Source organism: Oryzias melastigma, linkage group LG13 (assembly GCF_002922805.2).
Source record: "Oryzias melastigma strain HK-1 linkage group LG13, ASM292280v2, whole genome shotgun sequence".
Lineage (NCBI taxonomy): Eukaryota > Metazoa > Chordata > Actinopteri > Beloniformes > Adrianichthyidae > Oryzias > Oryzias melastigma.
The window spans coordinates 7,554,447-7,577,914 of record NC_050524.1 but is presented as its reverse complement, the minus strand read 5'-3'; the positions used below and the strand labels follow the sequence as shown (position 1 = coordinate 7,577,914).

At 38.4% G+C, this 23,468-nt stretch overlaps 2 protein-coding genes across 3 annotated transcripts in view; both read left to right on the top strand.

Moving 5' to 3' along the window:
* The first annotated feature begins 880 nt into the window (after nucleotides 1-880).
* Nucleotides 881-19,694, top strand: zgc:153184 (uncharacterized protein LOC751652 homolog). Of its 2 annotated transcripts, none has more exons than XM_024278035.2 (6): nucleotides 881-1,007; nucleotides 13,613-13,699; nucleotides 13,810-13,881; nucleotides 15,285-15,347; nucleotides 15,953-16,156; nucleotides 16,529-19,694. In XM_024278035.2, the coding sequence occupies exons 1-6, from the start codon at nucleotides 1,002-1,004 to the stop codon at nucleotides 16,964-16,966; spliced, it is 870 nt and encodes a 289-aa protein (XP_024133803.1). In that variant the 5' UTR covers nucleotides 881-1,001; the 3' UTR covers nucleotides 16,967-19,694. The 2 variants fall into 2 exon arrangements, with proteins under 2 accessions (XP_024133803.1, XP_024133804.1); XM_024278036.1 differs by having other exon boundaries at nucleotides 948-1,007; nucleotides 13,616-13,699.
* A 2,130-nt stretch (nucleotides 19,695-21,824) lies between these two features.
* LOC112149996 (TPA-induced transmembrane protein homolog) overlaps nucleotides 21,825-23,468 on the top strand; it is a gene marked incomplete in the record, with an annotated part of 8,390 nt that continues 6,746 nt past the window's right edge. Inside the window, 4 exon segments of the mRNA XM_024278030.2 lie at nucleotides 21,825-22,841; nucleotides 23,070-23,129; nucleotides 23,214-23,288; nucleotides 23,362-23,468. Coding sequence (XP_024133798.1) covers nucleotides 22,785-22,841; nucleotides 23,070-23,129; nucleotides 23,214-23,288; nucleotides 23,362-23,468 — 299 coding nt within the window.

Genomic DNA, 23,468 nt, shown 5'->3' with positions numbered 1-23,468 from the left:
TAAAAAAAAAACTACAAAAAGGTGGATAACTGTTCCTACCTTTATTCTACTCTTCTTTCAGCACAGTTTTTAACATTTAAAACATAATATATTAAGCCTCCTTCTGTGTTTAGGGTGGCATTCTTTATTTAAACTATTAAGAATAAACAAATTATTCTTTTTTAACAGTAATATAATATAAACCTTTTTTTTCTTTGTCTTTTTTAAAAAGTAAAAGAAAAAACTTTCCACCTCAATGTTTGTAAAAAAAAAAAAAGATCACAAGCTACAATGACTTGGTTTAAAATTTTAATAAAATGGATTGGAAGAACCAGAAAAAAGTCACTTTTTGAGACACAAATATGCAGATATTAATTTTTAAGTTGATCCTAAACAATAATTCTATCTATTGAAAATCCAACAGAGAAACAGTTAGTCATAAAGTGACGAAATCTTTTGCTTTTGCAAGAACACAGCTAACAGAAAAATTAAGTCACGTGAACAAAAACACAACAAGAACATTTGAAATGACTGTCTTTTGAAATATTTTGTTAATGTGAATTGAAAAACGCTACAAAATAAAAGCTTCAATATTTTTTTTCAATCCTTTGTAAAAAAGAATAATAAAAAATCCAAATACAAGATGTGCATATTAATTTGTTTTGAGAATCAGAAATAGAAAGTTGCATTAGTTTATTCTATTTAAACAACAAATATGTTGTTGTACTGTAATATGGTCTAATTTATACCAACAAAAACATTTATCAAGTGTTTTTCCCCATCAGCACAAGTGAATGAGAAGATTTTATTTTGAAAATCCTTGGAAAGCTGCTTTCTTCCAGCCACTTGACAGCGCAGAGGGAGTTCTCTGTGTACAACTTGTGAGCTCCTCCTCCACGGCCATGCAGCTGATTTGGCTCCAGATATAAACACAGACTTTCTCTGTGGAATCACTCCCTTCTCGAGCGGCGTGGAGTCGAGTCCAAACAACCCGAGCAGGTCCCCTGGGCAGAAAACCCAGGATGGAGGTAGGAATTCCACTTTTCTGCAAGATGTTTTTGACATTTCTAAAACTTGGCTTCACATGTGCTCACTTTACAAGTTATGTTTTTAAAGTTGTGACCTGCAAGCGTTTGTGCAATGTTGTGGTTATTTAACCAGGAGTTATTTTTACCATTTAGTCCACCTTTAACTCTCACCTTGTTTTGGCTCAACCTGTTCTTTGAGCTTGTTATTCAAAAATCTTAAAGCTGTGCTGCACAGGAACTCACTTAAACAAACACAAAGAAGCCACTGGAGTCCCCAAAAGCAGCCGGAGGTGCAACTTTTCTCTGTGGATTTCTGGCAAATTTCATAGCAAATGACCGCAGTGTAGAAGGAAGGAAATGGGGCTGATAGAGCATCTGTCACGAGTTACAGCTTGTGTGCAAGAGAGAAACCCATTAGCCATTTTCCTGGGTGTAATTATGCTGAGTCGTTTTAGCCTCTCAAAGGCCAAACTGTTTTCAGTCACTTGCTGCGAAGCCAGAAAAAGGAGAAGCTGCCAGTGAACGCCACATGTTTTAGGTCTCCTCCCTGTTTAAAAAAAGACCTGTAAGATCATTTTCAAGTATTTTATGCTGTTTGGAAAATAGGAAGAGAAACACCCAGTTCCTTTCCTCCACTGTGAAATGAGGAGCAAGGAAGTAATCCAGTAAAAACTGCTCCCTGTTAGAAAAGGTTCCACCAACGATCATAGTTTGTTGCTGCACTAAGCGCATATTGATACAAATCTGATTTTAATTTCAACGTAATTTTTTTGTAACTTGTCCTGTCCAGCAGCAAACAGATGAGAGTTGAAGACCTCGTGTATCAGACAGATGTTACTGTTACAATAAGGAGTTTATGAATCTTGGGACACAGGAGGAGTATATTTGTATAAACCACTAGTATTTGAGGCAAAACTTTATTTTTATTATTTTTGAATACATTTCTTTTTGGACTGAATAGAAAAGAGAAGAAGTAGAGATGAGGGATGAGGGCATCTTATCACATAATTTATAAAAGTCTAGACTTTATTGTCTGACTATCAAGACACTTAAAGAACTAGACTTTACTGATGTTGAAGGGATTTAACATCACTCTGTCAAAATGTTTGGCGGGTATTATTGTAGATATGACTGACTGAGGATCAAAAGAGAACCTCACTGAATTTTAATTTTTGAATACTTTATGATTTTATTGTATTCAATGTTAATTTTTGAATATTTTATGAATGTATTATATTTAAATTAAATATTTTTACTATTTTTAACTAATATTTTTTATTATTGTTTGTTTTTGAAGCTTTTGAATTTCCCTTGGATGTTATCAAAGCTTCTATTGTATTCTATATGCTAACACTGCTAGCGCTTAACGGTGTCAGAATGGTTTTCATGGCGATATGAGACACATTGCATCTGAAAACATGTTTTTTGAAAGCAAATATTTTCATTTGCAAATTTGTACATTTTATTCTTAAAACCTTATATTTTATTTTGAATATTTTTATCTCAAAACTGACTTTTGTTCCCAATGTGGTGTCACCAATATCACTCAGTTACAGTATTATTAGTTTTAGTAGTATCAGTTGAGGTATAGTGAATTTGTGTGGCTAACGCTTCGAGCATATTTCAAATCAAATCAAACTTTACTTATAAAGAGCACTTCATACTTTGCACGGCTTGAAGTGCTTTACAATTCAAAGCAATAACAAACACACAAATTCAAATAAAAATGAATTTTTATAAAAGTAATTTACTGTATATCTTCCAATAGTAGCCTCTGCGTTTATTCCATCCCAGACATATTGATGGATAATGGGTTTATTTAGTGGTAACAATTTGGTCAAGAAATGCAGAAAACAACATGAGGTGAAGATTTCAGGATTTATTGAAATAATGAGAACATTATCTTATGTCTTGATTAGCACTGGTTTTTGAACATTTCTGTTCTCTCTGAAGCATCACCAATCTCCATGTCAATATTCCTCTTCTCTTTTATGTGGATCATTTTCCTTTATTAATGCAACTTACAGTCTTTGCTCAATAATTCATATTCAGACTAGTTCTTCTAATTCGTCACCTGCTTTCTTTATACCGGGAAATATTTGCTTGTTGCTCCTTTTTCTGCATCCGTCTTCTCCGTATCACCCGTCTACCCGTCTACCTGATGCATTTAGGAACCACCTTCAATGCCGTGCAGATTCCTCACCATACGGTTCTTTGGCGTGAGCCACCGCACGAAATTTAAACTCTCAATGAGAGAGTTGGCCACACTGGGGGGAGGGGTCTTGAAATGGGAAAATATATGGTATAAAACAAACTTAAAGCTTTGCTTTGGTGTGAGAAAAGATAATACATATATTACAAACAAGTTCCTGTGATAGCAGTTAATATTGTCTAATGGATCCATCTCTTACTCTTGTCTCACTCAATGCACCTAAGAGGTCAGTGTGCCTTAAATATGACATAAGGTCAAAAACAGACCATTTATTGATGGTGCGCCCTATAGTGCAGAAAATATAGTACTCACTTAGTCGTGCTAGTAGCTGGAATTGATGCCTATCTCCTGTTAATGTTGGCTTTTCCACCAAAGTTATGTTATCAATTGTTTGATTTAAAACTTCATCCTTTTCAAATAGATCTGTAGAGCTGATCCTCAAGATCTACTCTACATCTTTTCTAACTACTGCAGTCATGCACTACTTGCCACCTGGATCGGGTGTGTTTAGAATTGACTTTAAACGAGAACCGGACCGAGAGACCCCTCCCCCCCTTGCGTTTCAGAGAGGAAGTACCCGGTGGTTCCAAGAAACCAAAATTCCATCGACTTATATTCAGAAATCCAATTTCTGTTATTCCGCCATTTCCTTATTGCAAGTAGTTCCAGTTATATTTGGCCGATCAAATGGGTCAAAGTCAAAATACGTCAAACGGTTGAAATGTTTGACAGATTCTCCAAAACCTGCTTTCAGTGGAAGGGGTGTGGACTTCCATCAAGCTCCATAGGAAATAGTAAGAGTGGTTGCCATGGAAACTTTGACTCAGACCAATCACTGCTTACTGACAAAGTCCGGGTCCAAATTTAGCTATGTCCATATTCTAAAAATGATGACTTTAACTTAATTATCTTGGTGATGTCACACTTGCTCAGTCCAGTTCTCTCATAGTCAATGGTGTTCAGTTGATAGATTTTGTCTATCAAAGGTGAGTAGTGTAGGTAAAGTTGGGAAAACGTAGTCGTAACTGTAAAGAACCAGTCCATGACATTCCAGTTAGTCTGTTAACAAAGGACTTCCTTGTAATGTCAAATCTATCTTTGGTGTCACAGTTTCATAACATCACATGCTGGAGATGTGTGTTTTAGCTCCAGCACAAAGTGACTCGTTCTCACTCCACCCTCTCTGGGACAGCATTAACGCATGGAAATCCTGCAGTCATTTTCTATGCTGGCCAACACCCTGGAAAGTGTTTTTGGTACTTGCACCTGAGGATCTACGCTGTACCCCTGTGTGTTTTGTGGTCTGCTGTTTTTTTAAATGGAAAAACGGCACCACAGCTGCAGGAGTGAATACTCGGGACCGCTTTGCCAACCATCTGGCACGCACATTTATTATGTAATGCACAGTAAAGTTAATAGACCAGTAATAGGCCGCACTGCTAACTTTACTAATGAGTCCGATTTTCCGCCTTTGCTCTGCAGCCGTACGTCAGTGAAATGGCGTCACACGCCACAGGGATGAGGCAAAGCTCACACCCTCAGAGGAGAGGATGCAGCGGGAACCCTGCAGGCCTACAGACATGTGAAAACACCATCAACCTTTGTTAGGATACTTTGTACAGGATTTTCTGACCTCCTGGCCATTTAACTGAGTCAAACATGCTCTGACAATGTAGCTCTATGGATATTTACCTGCAAGACATGCAATTGCATAACATTGGTACTCATAAAACATTACTAGTGTTTGACTTTTAAGTAGTAAAAAACAATATTTAATATAGTACATATTATATTTATAACTGTTTCATGGAAAACGTAAGGGATAATGGTCAACGAAGTGTGGATTAAAGGAAATTAATGCATGATGTGGAAGCATGAATGAAAGATGGCTGTTTAGTGCATTAATGTCTGATAACGCACACTTTGAAAGGCATTATCCTCCTCATACCGTAGTCACTTACAAAAGAAATAGATATTCCATTGATTTTTAGCACTTTATTCTTATTATTTTTTTTAGGTTAAGAACACTTTTTCACAAAAACAGACTGTTTGATACGTGGTGCGGCGCGTTGTGATCACCAGGTGAACCATACCATAAACCATAACCAGCATCCAATAAGAATTGAGTATTCTACCGGACCATGAACCATTAATAGTCTTCGTAAAATCACCATATTTATCATATATTGGCATTTAAAAAAGAAAAGTATTGAGGATAAAGATGTAACGATTCTTCATTCACAACGATTTGAATAAAGAAATACACAAACATTGTAAAAAGTAAAACATTGGATCACTTACAAAAGTTCTGTTTACTAATACGTTTTAATCAAATTACATTTTTAAGTTATATAAACAGTAAACTCAAATTTGTAATTTAATGTAAACTTTTTAAATGTAACAAATTATAAAACTTTTGTTAATTGATCCAATATTTCCCTTTTTAGTACAATTTTTAGCTTTATTTTCCTCACATTTGTCCTCTATCGTCAGAATAATGCCACAACAACATGTTAAAAACACCAAAAATATCATTTTTATCAGAGTGAGTCTTTCATCCAACAGTTTGTAAAACCTCATAAATTCCAAACTGTTAAAAGTTGTTTTTTAAAACCAAACTAAGCTTCGTTACTCTGTTAAACTGTGCGCCGCCATCAAAAAGTGACACTCGCGGCGTGCACGTGGCTCCACTTCTGAAGCCTGTTATCATTCCTCGGTGTACGGCTGGCTGAAGCGGTGCATGTGTGGTGGAGAGATATAGATGGTGGGACGGGAGCTACAGAGAAGATAAAGGAGAGCTGAGATGTGAAAAGAAATTATTTTACTAGTGACTTTCACCAAAGCTGTGCCTTAAAGTGATGCATACACTTAAAAATTAAATGTATTGTCTGTTAAATTTTAGTGCTATTGCTGGTGGCTGGTAGTGAGTTTTTTGTTTTTTATTTTATTTAGTATGCAGCATTTGAATTAATAACCATTCGGGTAGGTGTAGTAAAAAGTTAATGATCAACTCTGGAACTTACTAACTCCTGATATTAGAAACATAAACTGTTTTCTCATCATTTAAATCCAAACTCAAAACCATCTGTTCAATAGTTTTACATCCCCACTTCTGCTACTTCATTTTAATTTGATTTAAATTTATGATTTTATTTGTGGTTTCCACTTGTACAGTGTCCTTGAGAGCTTTGAGAAGGACTTCAAATAAAATGTATTTTTATTGTTATTATAAACTTCAAGATTTCTGTGCCCTCAAAATACACGCAAGCTTCACTAAATGCTCATTTTATACTTTAATTGTACTTATTTTTTTTTTAAAGCATAATTTGTTATTTCATGTTTTTCACAACTGAAAATATAAATAATATTAAAAGTTGTTTACGAAAAAATGATTTATTTTCTACAAAATAAATAGCTGCCTTACAGTGTAGTACCTTGGAATATAAAGTATAAAATTAAAATAAACAACTGATTTTAATATTGCTAATTTATTTAGAATAATACAACTTAGAGTTACCATTGAATATAACAATTTGATAAAAAATATTACTCATAAATTTTGCAAAAAATAAACCTGAAAAACGAATGAACTTTAGCATGGAGGCTTTGAAATATAAAATAAAATATACAATATCAATTTTTAGGTAACTGATAAAAAATCATGAAGAGGAAATCATACATGGAAAAATAACAAATTTAGGGGATATAAAGATCTATTAAGCAGAAAATGTATGAAGAAAAATGCAAATTTTGGGGAAATTCCTTAACAAATCATATTATCATTAGGGTTTCATCTAATTCTGTTGCCGGCTGAAGTTCGTGACTGAAGACAGGATTTCTGGTCTGTTCTTCAGACACGGAACAGAATGAGGATCTTCACAGACTTACATGTGGAGTTTATGTGAAGTTCCCAACCACATTTTCCCATGTGATCCGTCTGTGACGCTGCAGAGGGATTCTGCCAAAGCAGACAAACTGTAAGAAATACCCCAAAATGTTATATCTAAATTTAAACATAACTTTTGCATTTTTTTTTTAATCTGCCAACTGAATCGAAGCAAAAAAGTGTTTAAAAACTCAATAATCTGTAATGACACTTAAAAAAAATCAGATTGTTAATTGCGTTGTGGTTCCTACAGTGTGAGGATTCCTCCTGCTTCATGCTCATCCAGCTGCTTGTAGGTGGATTCCCACATCCCACTGTGTTGGGAAATCCTGGTTCTGTGCCAGAGTTTGCAGCGGGAAAAGAGTGATTTCCAGATGAACTCTGCATCAAAAGCCCGTAACGTTGTTTTGGAACGTTATCTGGCATGAAGGCAGCGGTTTTGGCTTATTAACACCGAACAAGCATAAGCAGGAAGGAGCTGTTTATTGTAATGGTTCCACTCTGTCAGAACCTGCTACGGGAATCAAACCGACACCAAAACAATGCTGGACTACTTTAGAATCAGATCTGGACGAACAGGTGTGCATTCTTTTTATTCTTCTCCTACTTCTTGCTGTTTTAAGAACTCGTTTCAAACTGGATCAGCTTCTGTGACAGAGGCTCTTCTATCAAGCAAATATGGAGGAATTAGTGGAGCCCGGTATCATGTGATTATTCTCTTCTGCCTCTGAAAATTGGAATCACAGGAAACGAATAAAAGCTTGCTTTGTGTGACCACTCTTTCGCTCATTTGCAGGTCACACAGCAAACCTCGTGTCTTCATTTATACAGTTCAAGAACTGCAGATGAAGATAAAATGTCTTAAATTATTCTGTGCATTCTGGTTCAATTCTAACAGGAACTGGACGGTTTTTTGAAGCTATCACATGGTAAATGAAGTTTTTGCTAATCATTTCCTTGTTTAGGCATGCTCAGTGGCTCTGCATGCTTGTCAACAGTACGTTTCACATGTGGAAAACCTCGGGACACTCTCTGAGGGCCAAGGGTTACGGAGCAGAGCCCGACCAGATCTGTGGCTTTTTCCCAGGACTGCAGCCCCAGAAATAGTCTCCTATAGGAATAGTTCTCTTCTGCAGAGAAACATACTTTCTCACTCTTTTACAGCCAAATGTGGGGTACCAGAGGAGTGAAGCCACACTCACTTCATTTTAGTAACACACATATGTGCTTGCTTTTATGAAAGTTCTTGTTGTGCATTATTAAATCTGAATGAAAACCCTCCCCCATCCTTCCAGCTCCCTTTCTACTCGCCCTGATTGGCTGAGCGGCACTACACACCCTTTTACCCTCCCCCTCCGCTCCTGTCAGAATTCCATGTAAAAAAAAATTACTGAAAAAAAAAGTTTGTTTTCAAAACGGCAGGTTTTTTGTTAGTTTTATTCCATAGCAACCAATTTATTTTTTGCTCCCCTGGGGGTAACAGACAGATTGATGTCCTTTTTAAAATAATCGACAAAAGTAAACTTTTCAATTTCCTTAGCAACCATGCCCACATTCCTGATGTTATAGTATCACATGGCATATCATATTGTTAAGCTTGACTAAAGGATTAATGCATTGAATTTTCAAAAGGTTCCAGGTAAAAAAAAAGTGCAAGGCTAAACGCCATCTTTTTAAAAAGATGATTTAACCCTTATTTACCCAAAAAAAAAAAAACTGATTGAGATCCACTGATCTTTTTCAAGAAAGCTTTGGTCAAGAGGCAAAAGTTACACACACCCAAAACATTTCATAGAATTAAAATATGTTTAAACAAATAAATAAAATAGAATAGAACAAATTGATTGTTTTATTAAAAATTTAATCATTCAAATTGAATTAAAACAGCTACAGGTTAGTGATTTCATCTTCATAATAACATCAAACTATGGCAAAGTTATTAGCTTTGAAAGTTTAAGTGTTTTTTGCAGAAAGTTCCAGTCCACACGAGCCCACTCAAAAGGCATTCATTTTTTTTTATTTATTTTTTTTTTTGCCAGCTTGCTACGCTGACACCGTTCAAAATCTACAAATTTCTAACTCCAACATTTTTTCCAGCTTCCCAATGATGCTCGCGGAGTTAGAAACTGATAGATGATGAGTTTAAATTTGTAGCTGGTACTAAAATGTGGTTTCTTTTTGTGTGTGTGAAACATTTAATGATTGCCTCTTACTTAGGTCAAAGATCAATGAAACTTTGGTTATGGTTGTAAACTTAACCTTGCAGGTTGTGTGTAAAATTGTGTGAAAATCACTCAAAACAAAGTTTTCTTTTTCCATATACACACACTTTGTCAAAAAATGGCCACCAAGCCATAGGTCCTTTAGCCATCCCATAATATTTCAAAATTTCCAATAGGGGGTTTTAAAATATTTTTTCAAGCCCAATAAGAGATTTCGATGTGATGGCATCATTTTTAGGTGTAAGGGTGTCATTTACAAAGCCCAAAATTCATGTTCATTTTGAGTTTGAGTATGTAACAGTAAGTAAGTAAACTGTGTGAAGCCCAATTTCTTTATTTTCTGATTGAAAAATGTAAATATATGACGAATCACATGGAAGGCAGCAGCTATGATTCTCTTTACTGTGTATTTTTGGCCGACTTCTGTCTGTTTTCTCTTATGAGCCCCAAAAATCATCAAATTAGTTCCAAATCCATTAAATTAAACAAAATCTGCTTTATTTCAGATGCCATGACTTAAGGGAAAATTGGGTAAATATACATTTTGGAGGATGGTGTTTCAAGTTAAAGCCATAACATCAGAAAGTCTTGACTTATTTTCCTTGGTGAATGACTATTCATCTGGACATAAAGGCATTTAAAAAATGTAGGCGGGTTGAGGACTTACAGTAACTGCAGGTTCTTTCCTCTTTGTATGAACTCCAACATGATATTCAACTGTTAATTAATTGGCATTTTTTCCGTAAAATCACACAAAGCTCTTTAAAAATGTGTTTTTACTGTTAATAGCACAAGTAAAATAGACTTTTGAGATTGTTTTTTTTTTTTTTTTTTTTTTTTGCTACATTTCTGGAAGCAAATCATCTGAATTGTAAGAAACCACCAGGAGACTTGAAAAATATGGAGAGAATATAGACTCACTCCGATTTGTGGGTGCATAATTCTTGATTTGTGCATAAATTAGGATTTGTGAGTCCGTATTCTTGATTTATAACTCATACAATATGAGTTATCAGGCATATATGTTTACAAAAATGGGAAAGTTTCACAAGATATTATTCACAATCTAAGTTTAAAACGGCTGTTCACAAAACTCTAATGCATTCTAGAAGTACTTGAACGCATCACTCACGGATGAATCAATGAGACGTGAAAAGATTCTCATGATGGAATTCGTGTGTAACTTAGGTTTCATCTGTGCGTAAGAGGTGATTTGTACGTATTTTTTAAAAGATTTTTGTGTGTAACTAGTTTCAAGCTGTTGTAATTTTAATTTGTGCATGTCTAATTTGTATTTTGCATATTTTTCTTATTTTGTGTTTTTTTTTTACTTATGCACACAATGTATTATATGAGTTACAAATCAAGAATACGCACGCACAAATCCAAAGTTATGCACAAATCCTAAAGTTCGCACAAATTATGCACCCACAAATCGGAGTGAGTCTATTTTGTCTCTATAGAAACTCCCTGTTTAGAGTAATTATTGAGTCTTCACACCTAAACTAAATATATGCAAGATCTGAACCAAAAGGTTCTTTAAGAGCTGCAGACCTCTGGTTATATCTTAGGTCACATTTGAAGGAAGTAAGAATTGCAGGTTGGATATCTTTTTTTGCTGCATCTAAACAATTTCCCTTCCCTAAATGGGCCCTTAGTCCCTTTATCATAAATGTCTGACTTTATCATAAATGTCTGACTTTATCGTAAATGTCTGACTTTACAAAAGGGCCTCACTTCCTTTGCTTGTACTAACTTGTAGTGGAGGAGAAGTTTGTCTTTGACTGACAGGAAAGAGTTAACAATGAGATTTTGACTAAAGAAAAAATGAAAGGGGGTATGGGGGCAGCTGGTGATTGCTTTTTGTTGCGTATGGGAGCTCAGAGAACGGATCAGGGCGACACAGAGAGGCGGGGGCTCAGGCTGCCAGCTCCGAGCTAGGCGGAGGGAGCAAGGTGGTGAAGTCATGGCGAGAACTGATGGAGAAAATGAAAACAAAGCGTGGAATGTGCGTCTGTATTGCCTCGGAGATCAGTGTTGCCTTGGGAAGGAGTCCAGAAAGGGGGGGCAGGGAGGAGGCTGGGAGAGCACACCCAGGAATTGTGACAGAGCTGTGAGAAGATCCGAGAGCTTTTAAGTGGTCAGTCAAAGTGCAAACAGAGGAGAGCATGGGAGGAGAACCAACGTCCCCAGAAAGTGACTAGAACTCCATCATTAATATGACGTATGGCAGGAGTGTCAAACTCAATCACACAAAGGGCCAAAATCCATTATACATTATATATTATGTCGCGGGGTGAACAAGGTAAATGTTTATTGAAAACTCTAAAAGGACCTTTTTAAAACTTTAAAACCATAACTTTTTGACATAATTATGAACTAGATATATAGTTCTGAGTGATAATGCTAGTGTGAATGCTATAAGCTGAATGTGGCCGCTGAAGATGCTAGTGCTGATAGCTGAAGATGCTGAAATTGATAACTAAAAACACTGAAGCTAATAGCTGAAAATGCTGAGGTTAAATAGCTGAAATCACTGAAGCTTATAGCTAAAAACATGGAAGCTGATAGACAGATAAAATATTAGCTAAATGCTAAATTAGCCTAAAAAAACTAAAAATTAGGTTAGCCAAAACAGCTAGCATGTAGCTGAAAATAGCTAAACTTCAAAATGCCCTTAATAAAAAAGACTAAATTAGCCAAAACAGCTCACATGTAAATATTACCCTAACTCCAAAACAGCCTAAAAAGAATTAATTAGCCCAAACAACTAGTATGTAGCTGAAATATTAGCTAAACTCCAAAAACAACCTAAATACAAAAAAAATTAGCCTGAATTAGCCAAAACAACTCGCTTACTCCAAAACTATTAAAGGATTTTAAAACTTTCTGAAGGTAAAGAACCCATAGCAACCACAGCATGTTTTGCATGTTTGATGCTAATAAAAAATCTTTTTTAAAAAGCCTAAATTGGCTAAAACAGCTAGCATGTAGCTGAAAAATAGCTGAACTTCAAAATAGCCTAAAAAAGCCTTAATTAGCCAAAACAGCTAGTATGTAGCTAGTATATTTGCTAAACTTCAAAACAAACTAAAATACAAAAAAATAAAATAAAGCCTAAATTAGCTAAAACAACTTGCGTGTAAATATTAGGCTTATTTCAAAACTGCCTACATTTTTTTAAAAAGCCTGAATTAGCCAAAACAGCTAGCATGTAGCTGAAATATTAACTAAACTCCAACATAGCCTAAAAAATCTTAGAAAATGCCAAAATTGTCCGAAATGCTAAGAGAATGCCAAATTTTAATACTTTACAACCATAACTTTTTAATATAATCATGAATAATAAAACGATTATTCCAAAATAAATCAACTTAAACCTTAAATAACTTTCACATATTTTGTCAAAATGATATAAGTTGGAAATGAGCGCAACATAACATCAGGCCATTAATAATAAAAAATGATCTGGATAGAATTACCCAGAGGGCCGGATCCGGCCCCCGGGCCTTGACTTTGACACATGTGACGTATGGGAACTAGCTCCATCCTGACTCGCAGACACAAACATCTGACCACTCGGTGCTAATACTACCTGGTATAGGAAAACACTCCAGTGCTCTCACATTGGTTCACATTCCACCCCGACGCCAACTTATCACTTAGGCGGCAGATATGTGGAGCAAATCAGCCGTCTTCAAAGGGAAATGTGGAGGAGGGCGGTTTCACAATCAGCTTGGGAATACTGGGAGAGACCAAAACAAAAAACGAGGAGGCCAAGAGGTGATAACAATTGGAAGCAGCAAGGACGAGCAGGACCTCGCTGTCAGAGGCGTGATGCTGAACAGCTGTGGGAAGATGGGTTCACTTCCTGTGAGTCTCTGAGAGTTTCTCCAAAGAAGCCATCAGCCTGTTTCCTGCATGTTCTTGGAAATGTTTAAAGAGGTCACAGTTAGAGTGGCTAAAACATTCATTTTAATGAAAATAGTGTTTTTTACATGTTCTTGCAGCATTTTTTCTGAGTATTTCTTTACAATGTGCGGCCACAAGCTCCCTGCTCATTTCTCACTGATGCATCCACGTAGAAACGACTAGATTCTTGTATGACACAGTCCCACCCACAACTCAGAGGCAAATTTCTAATGAACCACTGTAACTCTACAGAAACGATGTCCTAGGTTTTGGCTAAAAATGCCAAAAACCAAGAATCTTTCAACTCCTTAGAAAGAAAACATACTAATTGGTCATTATTTGCTATGATTTCCCTTTTCCTTCCTTTTTACAGAAGGATTCTCCATCCAAGCCGTCTGTGGCTGAGCTGGCTGGAAGGCTGAAAGGTCATATCCTGCCCATGCCTAACTCAAATGACGAGGTATTCTACCAGAAAAAAAAACACAAAATGCCCTAAAGTAAAACTGTCACTTTAATGCACAGATCAGCTTTTTTTAAGATCAATGCTGCCTCTTCTTCCTCCTTTTCTAGTCTCCGTTCCGAAAGCGACCTCCGTGTTCCCTGAAGTTACAGCCTCAAACACATGAAAACGAGGAGTCAGAAGTGAGTGATTCCCTTCATTTGACTGTTTTCAAAACTGTGTGTTGAGTGCAATCTCTTATAATTTGCTAGCAGTCCCCAAAAACACATTATTATCATTTATTTTAGACATTCTGGATTTTTTTTAAATTTTTACTCTACATTTAAGTTTAAACCAGGACACTGCAGAGATGAGTTTGTTTGACAGTCAAACCTCAGATCCAAGAATGGTGCGGCTTCCGTCCTGGTTGTGGACCAGCTCTACACCCTCTTCAGGGTGCTGTAAGATTCTGGAGTTCGCTCATCCAGTCCGTATGTGTTTTGTGTATTTGGAGAAGGCGTTTGATCACGTCCCTCGTGATGTCCTGTGGAGGGTTCTCAGGGAGTACTGGTTCCAAGGAGCCTTCCTGAGGGCTGTCCAGACTCTGTGTGACCGGAGCAGGAGCTTGGTTCGCATAGCCAGCAGTAAGTCGGACCTGTTCCCGGCAGGGCTTCCCTTTATCCCCGGTTCTGTTCATAGTCTTTATGAAAAGAATTTCTGGGGGGTCGGAGGGGATCTGGTTTGTTGACTACAGGATTTTATCTCTGCTCTTTGCAGATGATGTTGTCCTGTTGGCTTCATTGTTCCAGGATCTCCAGCATGTATTGGAGTGGTTTGCTACTTAAAAGTGAGTCAGCACGACTAAGTCTGAAGCCATGGTTCTTGACTGGAGAAAGGTAGTTTCTCCTTTCTTGGTGGGTAGAGTTCTCCTGCCTCAAGTGGAAGAGTTTAAATACCTTGGGGTCTTGCTCACGAGTGAGGGAAGATCAGAATGTGAGATCAACAAGCAGATTGGAGCTACGTCCGCCGTTCTGTGGTTGCTGCACCGGTCCATTGTGGTGAAGAGAGAGTTGAGGCAGAAAGCAAAGGTCTCAGTTTTTGATCTTCGTGGTCATGAGCTCTGGGTCATGACCAACAGATCCCGACTACAAGCGGCTGAAATGAGTTTTGTCCGTAGGGTGGCTGGGCGCTCCGGGTGAGAAGCTCGGTCACCTGGAGAGAGCTCGGAGTAGAGCCGCTTATCCTCCACATTGAGAGGTGTCAGAGGAGGTGGCTCGGGCATTTGGTCCGGGTGCCTCCTGGAGGTGTTCCAGGCATGTCCTACTGGGCGAAGGCTCCAGGGAAGACCCAGGACACGCTGGAGAGGCTGCATCTCTTGGCTGGCCTGGGAACGCCTCGGGGTCACCCCAGAGGAGCTGGAGGAAGTGACAGGGGAGAGGGAAGTCTGGGCAACTTTGCTTAGACTGCTGCCCTATTTCTCTATCTATCTATCTATATAAACTGCTTCACTGATTGAGTGTTTTGCGTTCTCATCAGACCTGTCTGTGTTCACATGTTCACCACCAGAAAAACCTGAATCTCCTGATCTGTTTGTGTTTCCCGGCAGAACTCGGTCCCACCTAAGCCTTACGCAAAGATGAAGAACTCCACCATCATTGAGAAACTCCAGGTTGGTGCATCTAATGAAAGCTTTTGAGCCTGAGCGGTGTGGATTTTTGAGCCATCGCTGCCCCCTTCTGGTTCATCCGACTGCTCACAGTCACAGGAGACAAGAGGGAGGAGCTTGTCCCTGATCAGCCAGCTCAGATTAATGAGCTTATTGGATCACGGGCCACAGAGGTTCTGCTGAAGCTCTCAAACTCGTCACTTTAGATCCTTTAGCGGGTGGTTTGCAGGTCTGGGCAGCCATGGGACAGAAAGGCTGCCGCTTCTCCCTGTTCCTGTTCTCCCCGGTGCAGGTAGGAGCCTGTCAGCTGAACTCAGTGGAGGTTAGATTTAATATGTTGAGCTTCTGCTTTTTAAGAGGAAATCTGGGAAGTTTCTTCATTCTGTGAAGTTAGAAGTTGCTGCGTTGAATGTGAAATGTGGTCACATTGAAGGAAAATGTGTTATTTTTAAAGTTTTTTTCCACTTTTTACTGTTTTTGCATTGCTACCTCATCTCTTAATAGATTTAAATATGTACTAAAATACTTTTTATTTCGTTTTTGTTTGTTTTTGATACTAACAAAGGTTTGTTTTGAGATTAAGTTGCTCTGCCTCTTGCATCTTGCAGGCCAACCTGGCTCTGTCCCCCACTGCTTTGCTGCCTTCAGCCAAGAGTCCGGAGGGGAAGCTGCAGCCGCCGACCCTGACCCCCACCACCCCCAGCAGCCCCTTCAGCCCCACCCTGCGACCATCACACCAGTCCAGCGAAGAGGAGGATCCCGTCAGCTTCGACAGCCCCCCCGAAGGCGCCACTTTGCCGAACTTCAACAAGGTAAAACTCATTTTTAAAAACGTGAATCCTGCTAAACTATTCACCCGAGACCATGTTGTGTCTCTGAAACACGTGAAAGCGTCCTCACGCGATTCGCCCAGTGAGCTGTGATGTCACAGCCAGGCTCATGCTCATCTCCCACACTTCTCATGGTGCACCTTCAGTTTAAGCAGGTCCTGGATAAGGATTGAAGTCCTAATCCCCTTAGCCTAGTTACATTCTCCGTGTGTTGCTTGTTTGATGTTCTCACGCACACTCTAACAAGATTTAGGCAAAATCTTTTTGGCACATGAAAAAGGATTTTATCCAAATTTCAGCTTTTTCAACTTTTTTCAAATTCCCCTCTAAGTTTTCTTCATCTTCCCCACACAGACTCGGGCCCGGCTATCCTTCAAAAGGCGACCGCCCACAAGACAGCACAGGAGGTCGGCCGGAGACGAGGTGGAAGCCTCTCCAAGGGATCCATCCCCGAGTGAACCGCATCCACCGAAAGAAAACCGGAACGAGGAACAGACCTTCAGCGTCCTGACCGAGGAAACGGAATCTGCACACACGGGCGGTCAGCGAGAAACCAAAAACAAGGAGGAGGAGGAGGAGAAGGAGGACTGCGAAAAGATTGAGGCTGGGACAACGCCGAGTGACCCAGACAACAGCAGGCCAGACCGGGATCTGCAAGAGGAACAAGTAAAGAGCGCAGAGGATTTGGAGGAGGAACAGCTGTCTTCTGAGTCTGTTGACCAGATAGAGGTTGATGTTAAGACAGAGGAACAGCAGGACGAGGCGCCTCAGGAGACAAAACACGAACCGTGAATGTTTGCAAAAAAGATGAAAACCAGAAAAATAAGTTATTCTGTGCTTTTATTGAAAGATATCCTTTAAAGCGTTAAAGTCCCACTCTCATCATCTTTTTATCTGTTGTAAGAGTTTCCAGTGGCTCTTTAAAGAGGCCATACCAGGATTTTCTTAAGTCTTTCTTTTAAATATATCCATATATGTGATCATATATTACCGTTGGCTCACTAAAGAACAAATTATTGATGAGAAATGAGTTATTTTCCTGAGTTTTTTCCTATCAGAAAGTAAGACGCTTTTGTCTGAGGCACTGCCATTCACTTCTTGTATCATTTCATGACATCATCTTAGAGCCGGTTCAACATCATGTCTGCGTTTTTCCCCACGAAAACAAACAACAACTCAACTTTTGCAAAAATGGATACACATTCCCTTTATCATTCTTTAATAGCCCTGGCCGTTGCTTCAACCAGGGTAGCGATGGCAGGGGCTAGCGGCTGTGCAGTGAAGCTAGCAACTAAGCACCGCTAACTGAGCAATGAAGCTAGCAACTGAGCACCGCTAACTGAGTGGCAAAGCTTGCTACTGGGCACAGCTAATTAAGCAGTGAAGCTAGCGGCTGAGCACCGCTAACTGAGCAATGAAGCTAGCAACTGAGCACCGCTAACTGAGCGGCAAAGCTTGCTACTGAGCACAGCTAATTAAGCAATGAAGCTATGGAATGAGCACCGCTAACTGAGCGGCTAAACTAGCGACTCAGCACCAGTAACTGAGCGGCAAAGCTAGCAGCTGAGCATCTCTAACTGAGCAGCAAAACTAGCAGCTGAGCATCTCTAACTGAGCGGCGAAGAGAGTGGCTGAGGACCGCTAACTGAGCGGGGAAGCTAGTGAATGAGCACTGCTAACAGATTGTCGAAGCTAGCGGCTGAGCACCACTAACTGAATGGCATAGCTAGTGCCTGAGCACGGCTAACTGAGCAGTGAAGCTTGTGATTAGCACCGCTAACTGAGCGACGAAGCTAGCAACTGAGCGCCACTAACAGAGCGGTGAAGCTAGCGGCTAGACACCACTTGCTTCCTGGAGAAATTGGGTGTTTATGTTGGTCTGGGGGGCAGTTCTGGATGTGCAGACACTTTCTGGACGGACTGTTCTCACTTTATGACATCAGATTGTGAGAACACAAGTCTTTGTGGGTTTGGAGGGGCTAGCGCTCAGAGCGCAGGTTCTTAGAGGAATTCTCAAGAAAGCGTAAATTGGTCAAATTTGGGGTTGTTTATAGTAAGGAATGAACATTATAATACACTTAAAAGCTCCAAAAGTTGATTTTGCCTGGTACTGGCCCTTTAAATAATAATACAATTTTGAGTCAAAAAACTTGTGGGACTATTGTCGGCAGGGCAAGCCCGCCCTCACCTCCCGTCACCTAACTGTTAACATGCTAACAGCCCCTCACAAACCCCAACCTAATGCAGCGTTCACACTGGACATTTGATGCGCGAGCTTTAACACATGTTTAGCCTATGTTGTTCACACTGGACAAGCAGGAAAGGGCTTCTTCTTTTACTTTTTCTACTGTTTGCTAGCGTACGTCCGCCACCTACAGTTGGAAGATGCTCAGTGTGAAATGTGGAAAATCTGGTGAATCTTGCTGTTTTTATTTCACAGCTCCATTCAAAGATAGAAAAAGACTTGGTGTCATCGAATTTCGCAAATATCAGTCATTAAATGGTTGGCACTTCCATTAATTAATATATCACTACCAAACCAGAGTCCCTAATTAGTCAAAGTGTGATCTGGTTTAACTTTTATCACATGTTTTAGTGATTCAATTTGTACGTAGTTCCCAAAAACGGTTGTAGAAACTTGCAGAACGATATGTGAACATGGAAGCCCGAAGATGCTTATAGACTTTTCATTTTCACTTGCTTTCGAGGGCAGCTGTAGCTGATCATTACCAGTGCAATAAAAATGGCGAGCAGTATCAGATAAATCTAGCTGTATAGTTTTGAGCCAGATTCCGGCAAAGACATACATAGATCTAGTCGTCTACAAGTGGATAAATCACAAAGGGGCAGATGGTTTGTCGACTGTAGTTTATTTGTAAAAAACTGTTTTCAAACTGCATTTTCTTTCATCTGCTCCTAATTCACAGTGATCTGAGTAAAGAAATACAAAGAAATGTAATTTTTATGCTTAATTCTCTTGATATATGTCCCCCATTGACAAAAAATGCCAAAATAACACTTATTTTCATCGGAGTGGGTCTTTCATCACTTTGGAATTTCTTTTTTTGTTCTTTGTCGCCCTCTTCTGGCGGTTTTTCAAACAGTCACGTGGACTGGTGGGAAGCAGCTCTTCTCTGCACTCTATAATGGCAGTTATTACTGGATCTGTGATCACAGGATGTTTGTTGTGTTTTATTCCAAGTCTGCTAAACCCTTTTCCAACTTTTTTTTAGATACAAGTCAAAGACTTGTTGACAGTGCACTTCCATATCAGGAGACTGTATTGAAAATATAATAGGAGGAAAATATGTTTGATTTTCTACATGTTTGCACACATATTCATGTCTAATATTATAGCAAATCACTTTAAGTTGATAAATTTTGCTTTGCCTAGTTTTGTTTCGTTGCATGTTGGTGGATGTCTTAAATAATTTTCTATGCAAATATAAAGAAGCAGCTACTGTGGAGTGGCTCGGGTCCAAAGAAATGTTTAAATAAAAAGCTTTTCTCTGTATAACAATCTGTTCTTATTTGACATTGTGTTTTACAATTATGCAAACAAAATGAAGTACAGAAAGTTATGCAAATAATTTTTACAGCAGTGTTTTGGAGTTTTTCTACTGCGTGCTTTTACACAACTATCCTTTAAGTCAAGGAGAAAAACTGCTAAAATACCAAATAAAACTCAAGTTTCTGTTTCTTTTACTTTATCCAACTAAAATAAAAAACACAAAATTAATAGTACATATGAATTGACTTATGTAAAGTAAAAATAAATGTTTTTTTTTAATCAATTATCATAATCAACACAATTTTTACATGTATAAAGTAGGGAAAAAAGTATTTAGTCAGTCACAAATTGTGCTACTTCTTCAACTTAAAAAGATGAGAGAAGCCTTTAATTTTCATCTTTGGTTTACCTCAACTATGGATATCTTAAAGGAAGTCTGTTTTGATTAGTTTGTTGTCTTTTCTTTGTTGATTTGCTTTGACTTTTGTGTCTCATTCCCATGTTTAAATCAAGTAAAGAGGATGAAAGGTCAAAAAAAGAACCTGAAAATGGGTGACAGGACAAAGATGAAAAATGGTTTGGTAAGTAATTCCTGTTTATTCGTCTATCTATGCAGCAGTTTTCTCAAAACATAGCAGCTGTGAATCAAATACTTTAGGAAAAATTGTTTTGGGCCAAGAAAATGTGACTCAAATATTTAAGAGACGGGAGGCTCTGTACATCGATTAATGAGCATGAAGATGGAAAATGTTCATTTGTGTACTGCATTACCACTTTAGTTTACAGAATATTCTTCTGTTCAACATCAAAAATTACAGCTGCTTCTTCAAACCTCCTTTCTGTGTGTCTGTAGAATAAACACAAGTCCTCCTTTATTTAAAGACTAAGGTATCTGTTTAACAATCTCCTTTATGTCGTTTATAAAAAATAATAGTCTGCAATTTTTTCACTTTTGGAGTCTGCAGCAACATTTTCTTTAAATATTTAGACATAAATAAAATCTACAAAAATATGTTTATCTAGTTATGATACTAAAAACCAGAATCAGAATCATTCTACATCCAAATATACATGAAAAGAACTCATTAGGAGGTCTAATTTCAAAATAAAATATGATTAAAGCCATGCCCCCCTGCCATCCTCTTTTTAACTGCTTTTACTGGCTGAGAAGCTGCTTCATCTGCCTCCACCACCCTGGTCAGAGCTCCATGTGACAGAAAAAAAAAACCCTTTTTGCAAAATGGAAGCTTTTAGATGGTTTTATCTCCATAGCAACCATTTTGAGTTTCGGTCGTCTGGGGGTAACGAACAAGTCTTTGTAATTTATAGAATAATTGGCAAAAGTAAAATTTTAGATTTCCTTAGCAACGTATGTTTTTTGTTAACTACACCCACATTTATGATATTCTCATATTGTATGTAGTATTGTTTCGTTTCACTTGAGCCAGGGATTCATATGTTACATTTCACAATATTCAATAAAAATGAGCAACAGGTGAATACCACTTTTGTGCCATAGTATCCAAAGTATCCAAATATACTCGAGGATAAGGAGGTGATTGTTTAAAATCCCTGGGAGGAGTTTAAATTTGTTGCTTAAACTAATGGGGACATTTTATTTATTTTTTTCAAGTTGTCGGCCTCATTCTAGGGTCAAAGAATGTAGACTGAAATTAGCAGCATTTCCGGGAAATTTCACGAGGATCGGTTAAACAAAAATGTTCTTTTCCAATATTATATGAAAATGTGTAAATTGCCAAATTTATCGATTATTACTATTTAATTTTTACTTGAAATTAGTGGTGTGTCAAACAGTAATAATACAAAAATTATATATAGTCATTGCGAATTGGCGCCTCCTCCAGCAGATGGCGCCATAGGCGGCTGCCTAGGGCGCCTATTCTCGTTCACACAGATATCTGGTGTGAATGAGAAACCAGTTTTTTTCCTTCATTTTTTGTTTACTTCAATGTCTCTTTTAGGACATTCTCGCATGTATTTAGAAAATAGTCACTTGCTCGCTCATATTTAGGACAATATGTGCAAACAGTCAATTTCTACAGAGCCCCTAAAGAGACATCAACGTTAAAATAAGTAAATAAAAAAATCCTGGTTTCCCGAGTGCACCAGGTAGTGCGCACAGGGGGCCAAAATCCAAAACACATATTGTGGGCTGAACAGGACAAACATTTATTGAATACATACAAAACAAAATTGTTAAAACTTTTAACTACATAACATAAATATGAATAAAACCAGGCATTAATATAATTCCAAAATGAATCAACCTAAATGACTTTCAATATTTTGCACTTCATAAAATATATATTCTCAAAATTGGGATGTTCCAAGATAACACTGAGCTGTTACTAATGATCATATTAAATGATCTGGAGGGCTGGATATAATTCCTCTGCAGGACCCTGACTTTGACATGTACTTTAGGGGCTTTCTCACATTTATTTTGAAAATTATGTGCGAATAGTCACTTTATTTTTTTCTTTTTCATTTTACTTTTGTATTTATGTATTTGATTGTGGATTTGGGGGCCAGTTACAGCATTAGGGGGGCCATTGTCCTCCTTTATCTCTATATCCGGCCTTGTCATGCAGTCCAGGACTATTGCGGCCACAATAAAACAACATGCGTCACTTCGTTTTTATTTTAATTTCACATTGATTCAAGTAAACGCCTGTCTGAGGGATCGTTCACAGAAATCCCGTTCATCACGTGTCGATCATCATCATCATGTGTTTGTCTAACCGAGACTCCGCTCCGCACCGCCGCTTCCCTTTAAATTAAAGGCTGCTGTGCGTAAAAGCGCGAAGACCTGGAAGTGCGCAGCGGAACTCTTGGGATTGGCGCCCTAGTCCAACTTTTCCGCTCCTGACGCCGCCTCTTCCAGACCTCCTGTCAGACTGAAACCTGAGGAAAAAAAAACCCAAAACTTCCGCGGAGTCTCCTGGAAGTTTGATCGCAGGACCTGACACCTGTCGTGGGAAAGTCTTTCACCTGGCGGGAGACCTTGAGGGGCCGCGAGGAATCATCAGGAGATAAAAAGTGGAGTTTTATTCTTCCGGGTTCTGCGCGCTGAAGATCATGAGCTTTAAGCTGAAGGAGATCAAATCGAGTGACCATACTTCGAATAATGACGCGGTAAGTTAATGATTTATAACTTTCCAAACCAAAACTACATTCCAAGATAATCTCCCAAAAATTCCTCACCTTTTCCCCTTTATATTTGTGATTGTTTGTCTTGTAGCCAAACGACCTCTGGATTATGTTTGTCTTTCAGTTTTACAACAATTAAACTTTTAAAGTTCGGTGATATAATAAGGAATTTTACTTTTTAATTTTACAAAACCTGTTTAATATTTTTCCCAGCAAATGACAACAGATTCGGGGGGTGTGGCAGGTGAAAGCACGGGGCTGCTGGCTCCACAGGTGAGCTCCAAACTCTATGAAAGTTAAACATTTTCAAACAGGAAATAAGACACATTTGTGTTGTTTATGTGTGTTTGGATTTAGACCAATAACTGTAATGGGGAGGTGGACTCAGAACGGGGTCAGAGGAATGGAGGAGGACCACCTGACCCTCTGAGGGTAAGTCACTTATTTTTAAATGTTATTGTTAACAAACCTTTTATGATTTGGGGATTTGGATTATGTCTTCCAGAATAACAGAGTCTGCAAGGAGTTGAATAAAAAAGTCTTCTGGAAAGTCCGAATTTGGATGGCCGTCGTCTTCATCATCATCTTAATCCCAGTCGTTGTGGTCATCTC

Coding starts and splice junctions, on each gene's coding strand:
- zgc:153184 (XM_024278035.2), top strand. Junction 13,700..13,809: donor TGCCTAACTCAAATGACGAG/GTATTCTACCAG, acceptor CTCCTTTTCTAG/TCTCCGTTCCGAAAGCGACC. Junction 16,157..16,528: donor CTTTGCCGAACTTCAACAAG/GTAAAACTCATT, acceptor TTCCCCACACAG/ACTCGGGCCCGGCTATCCTT.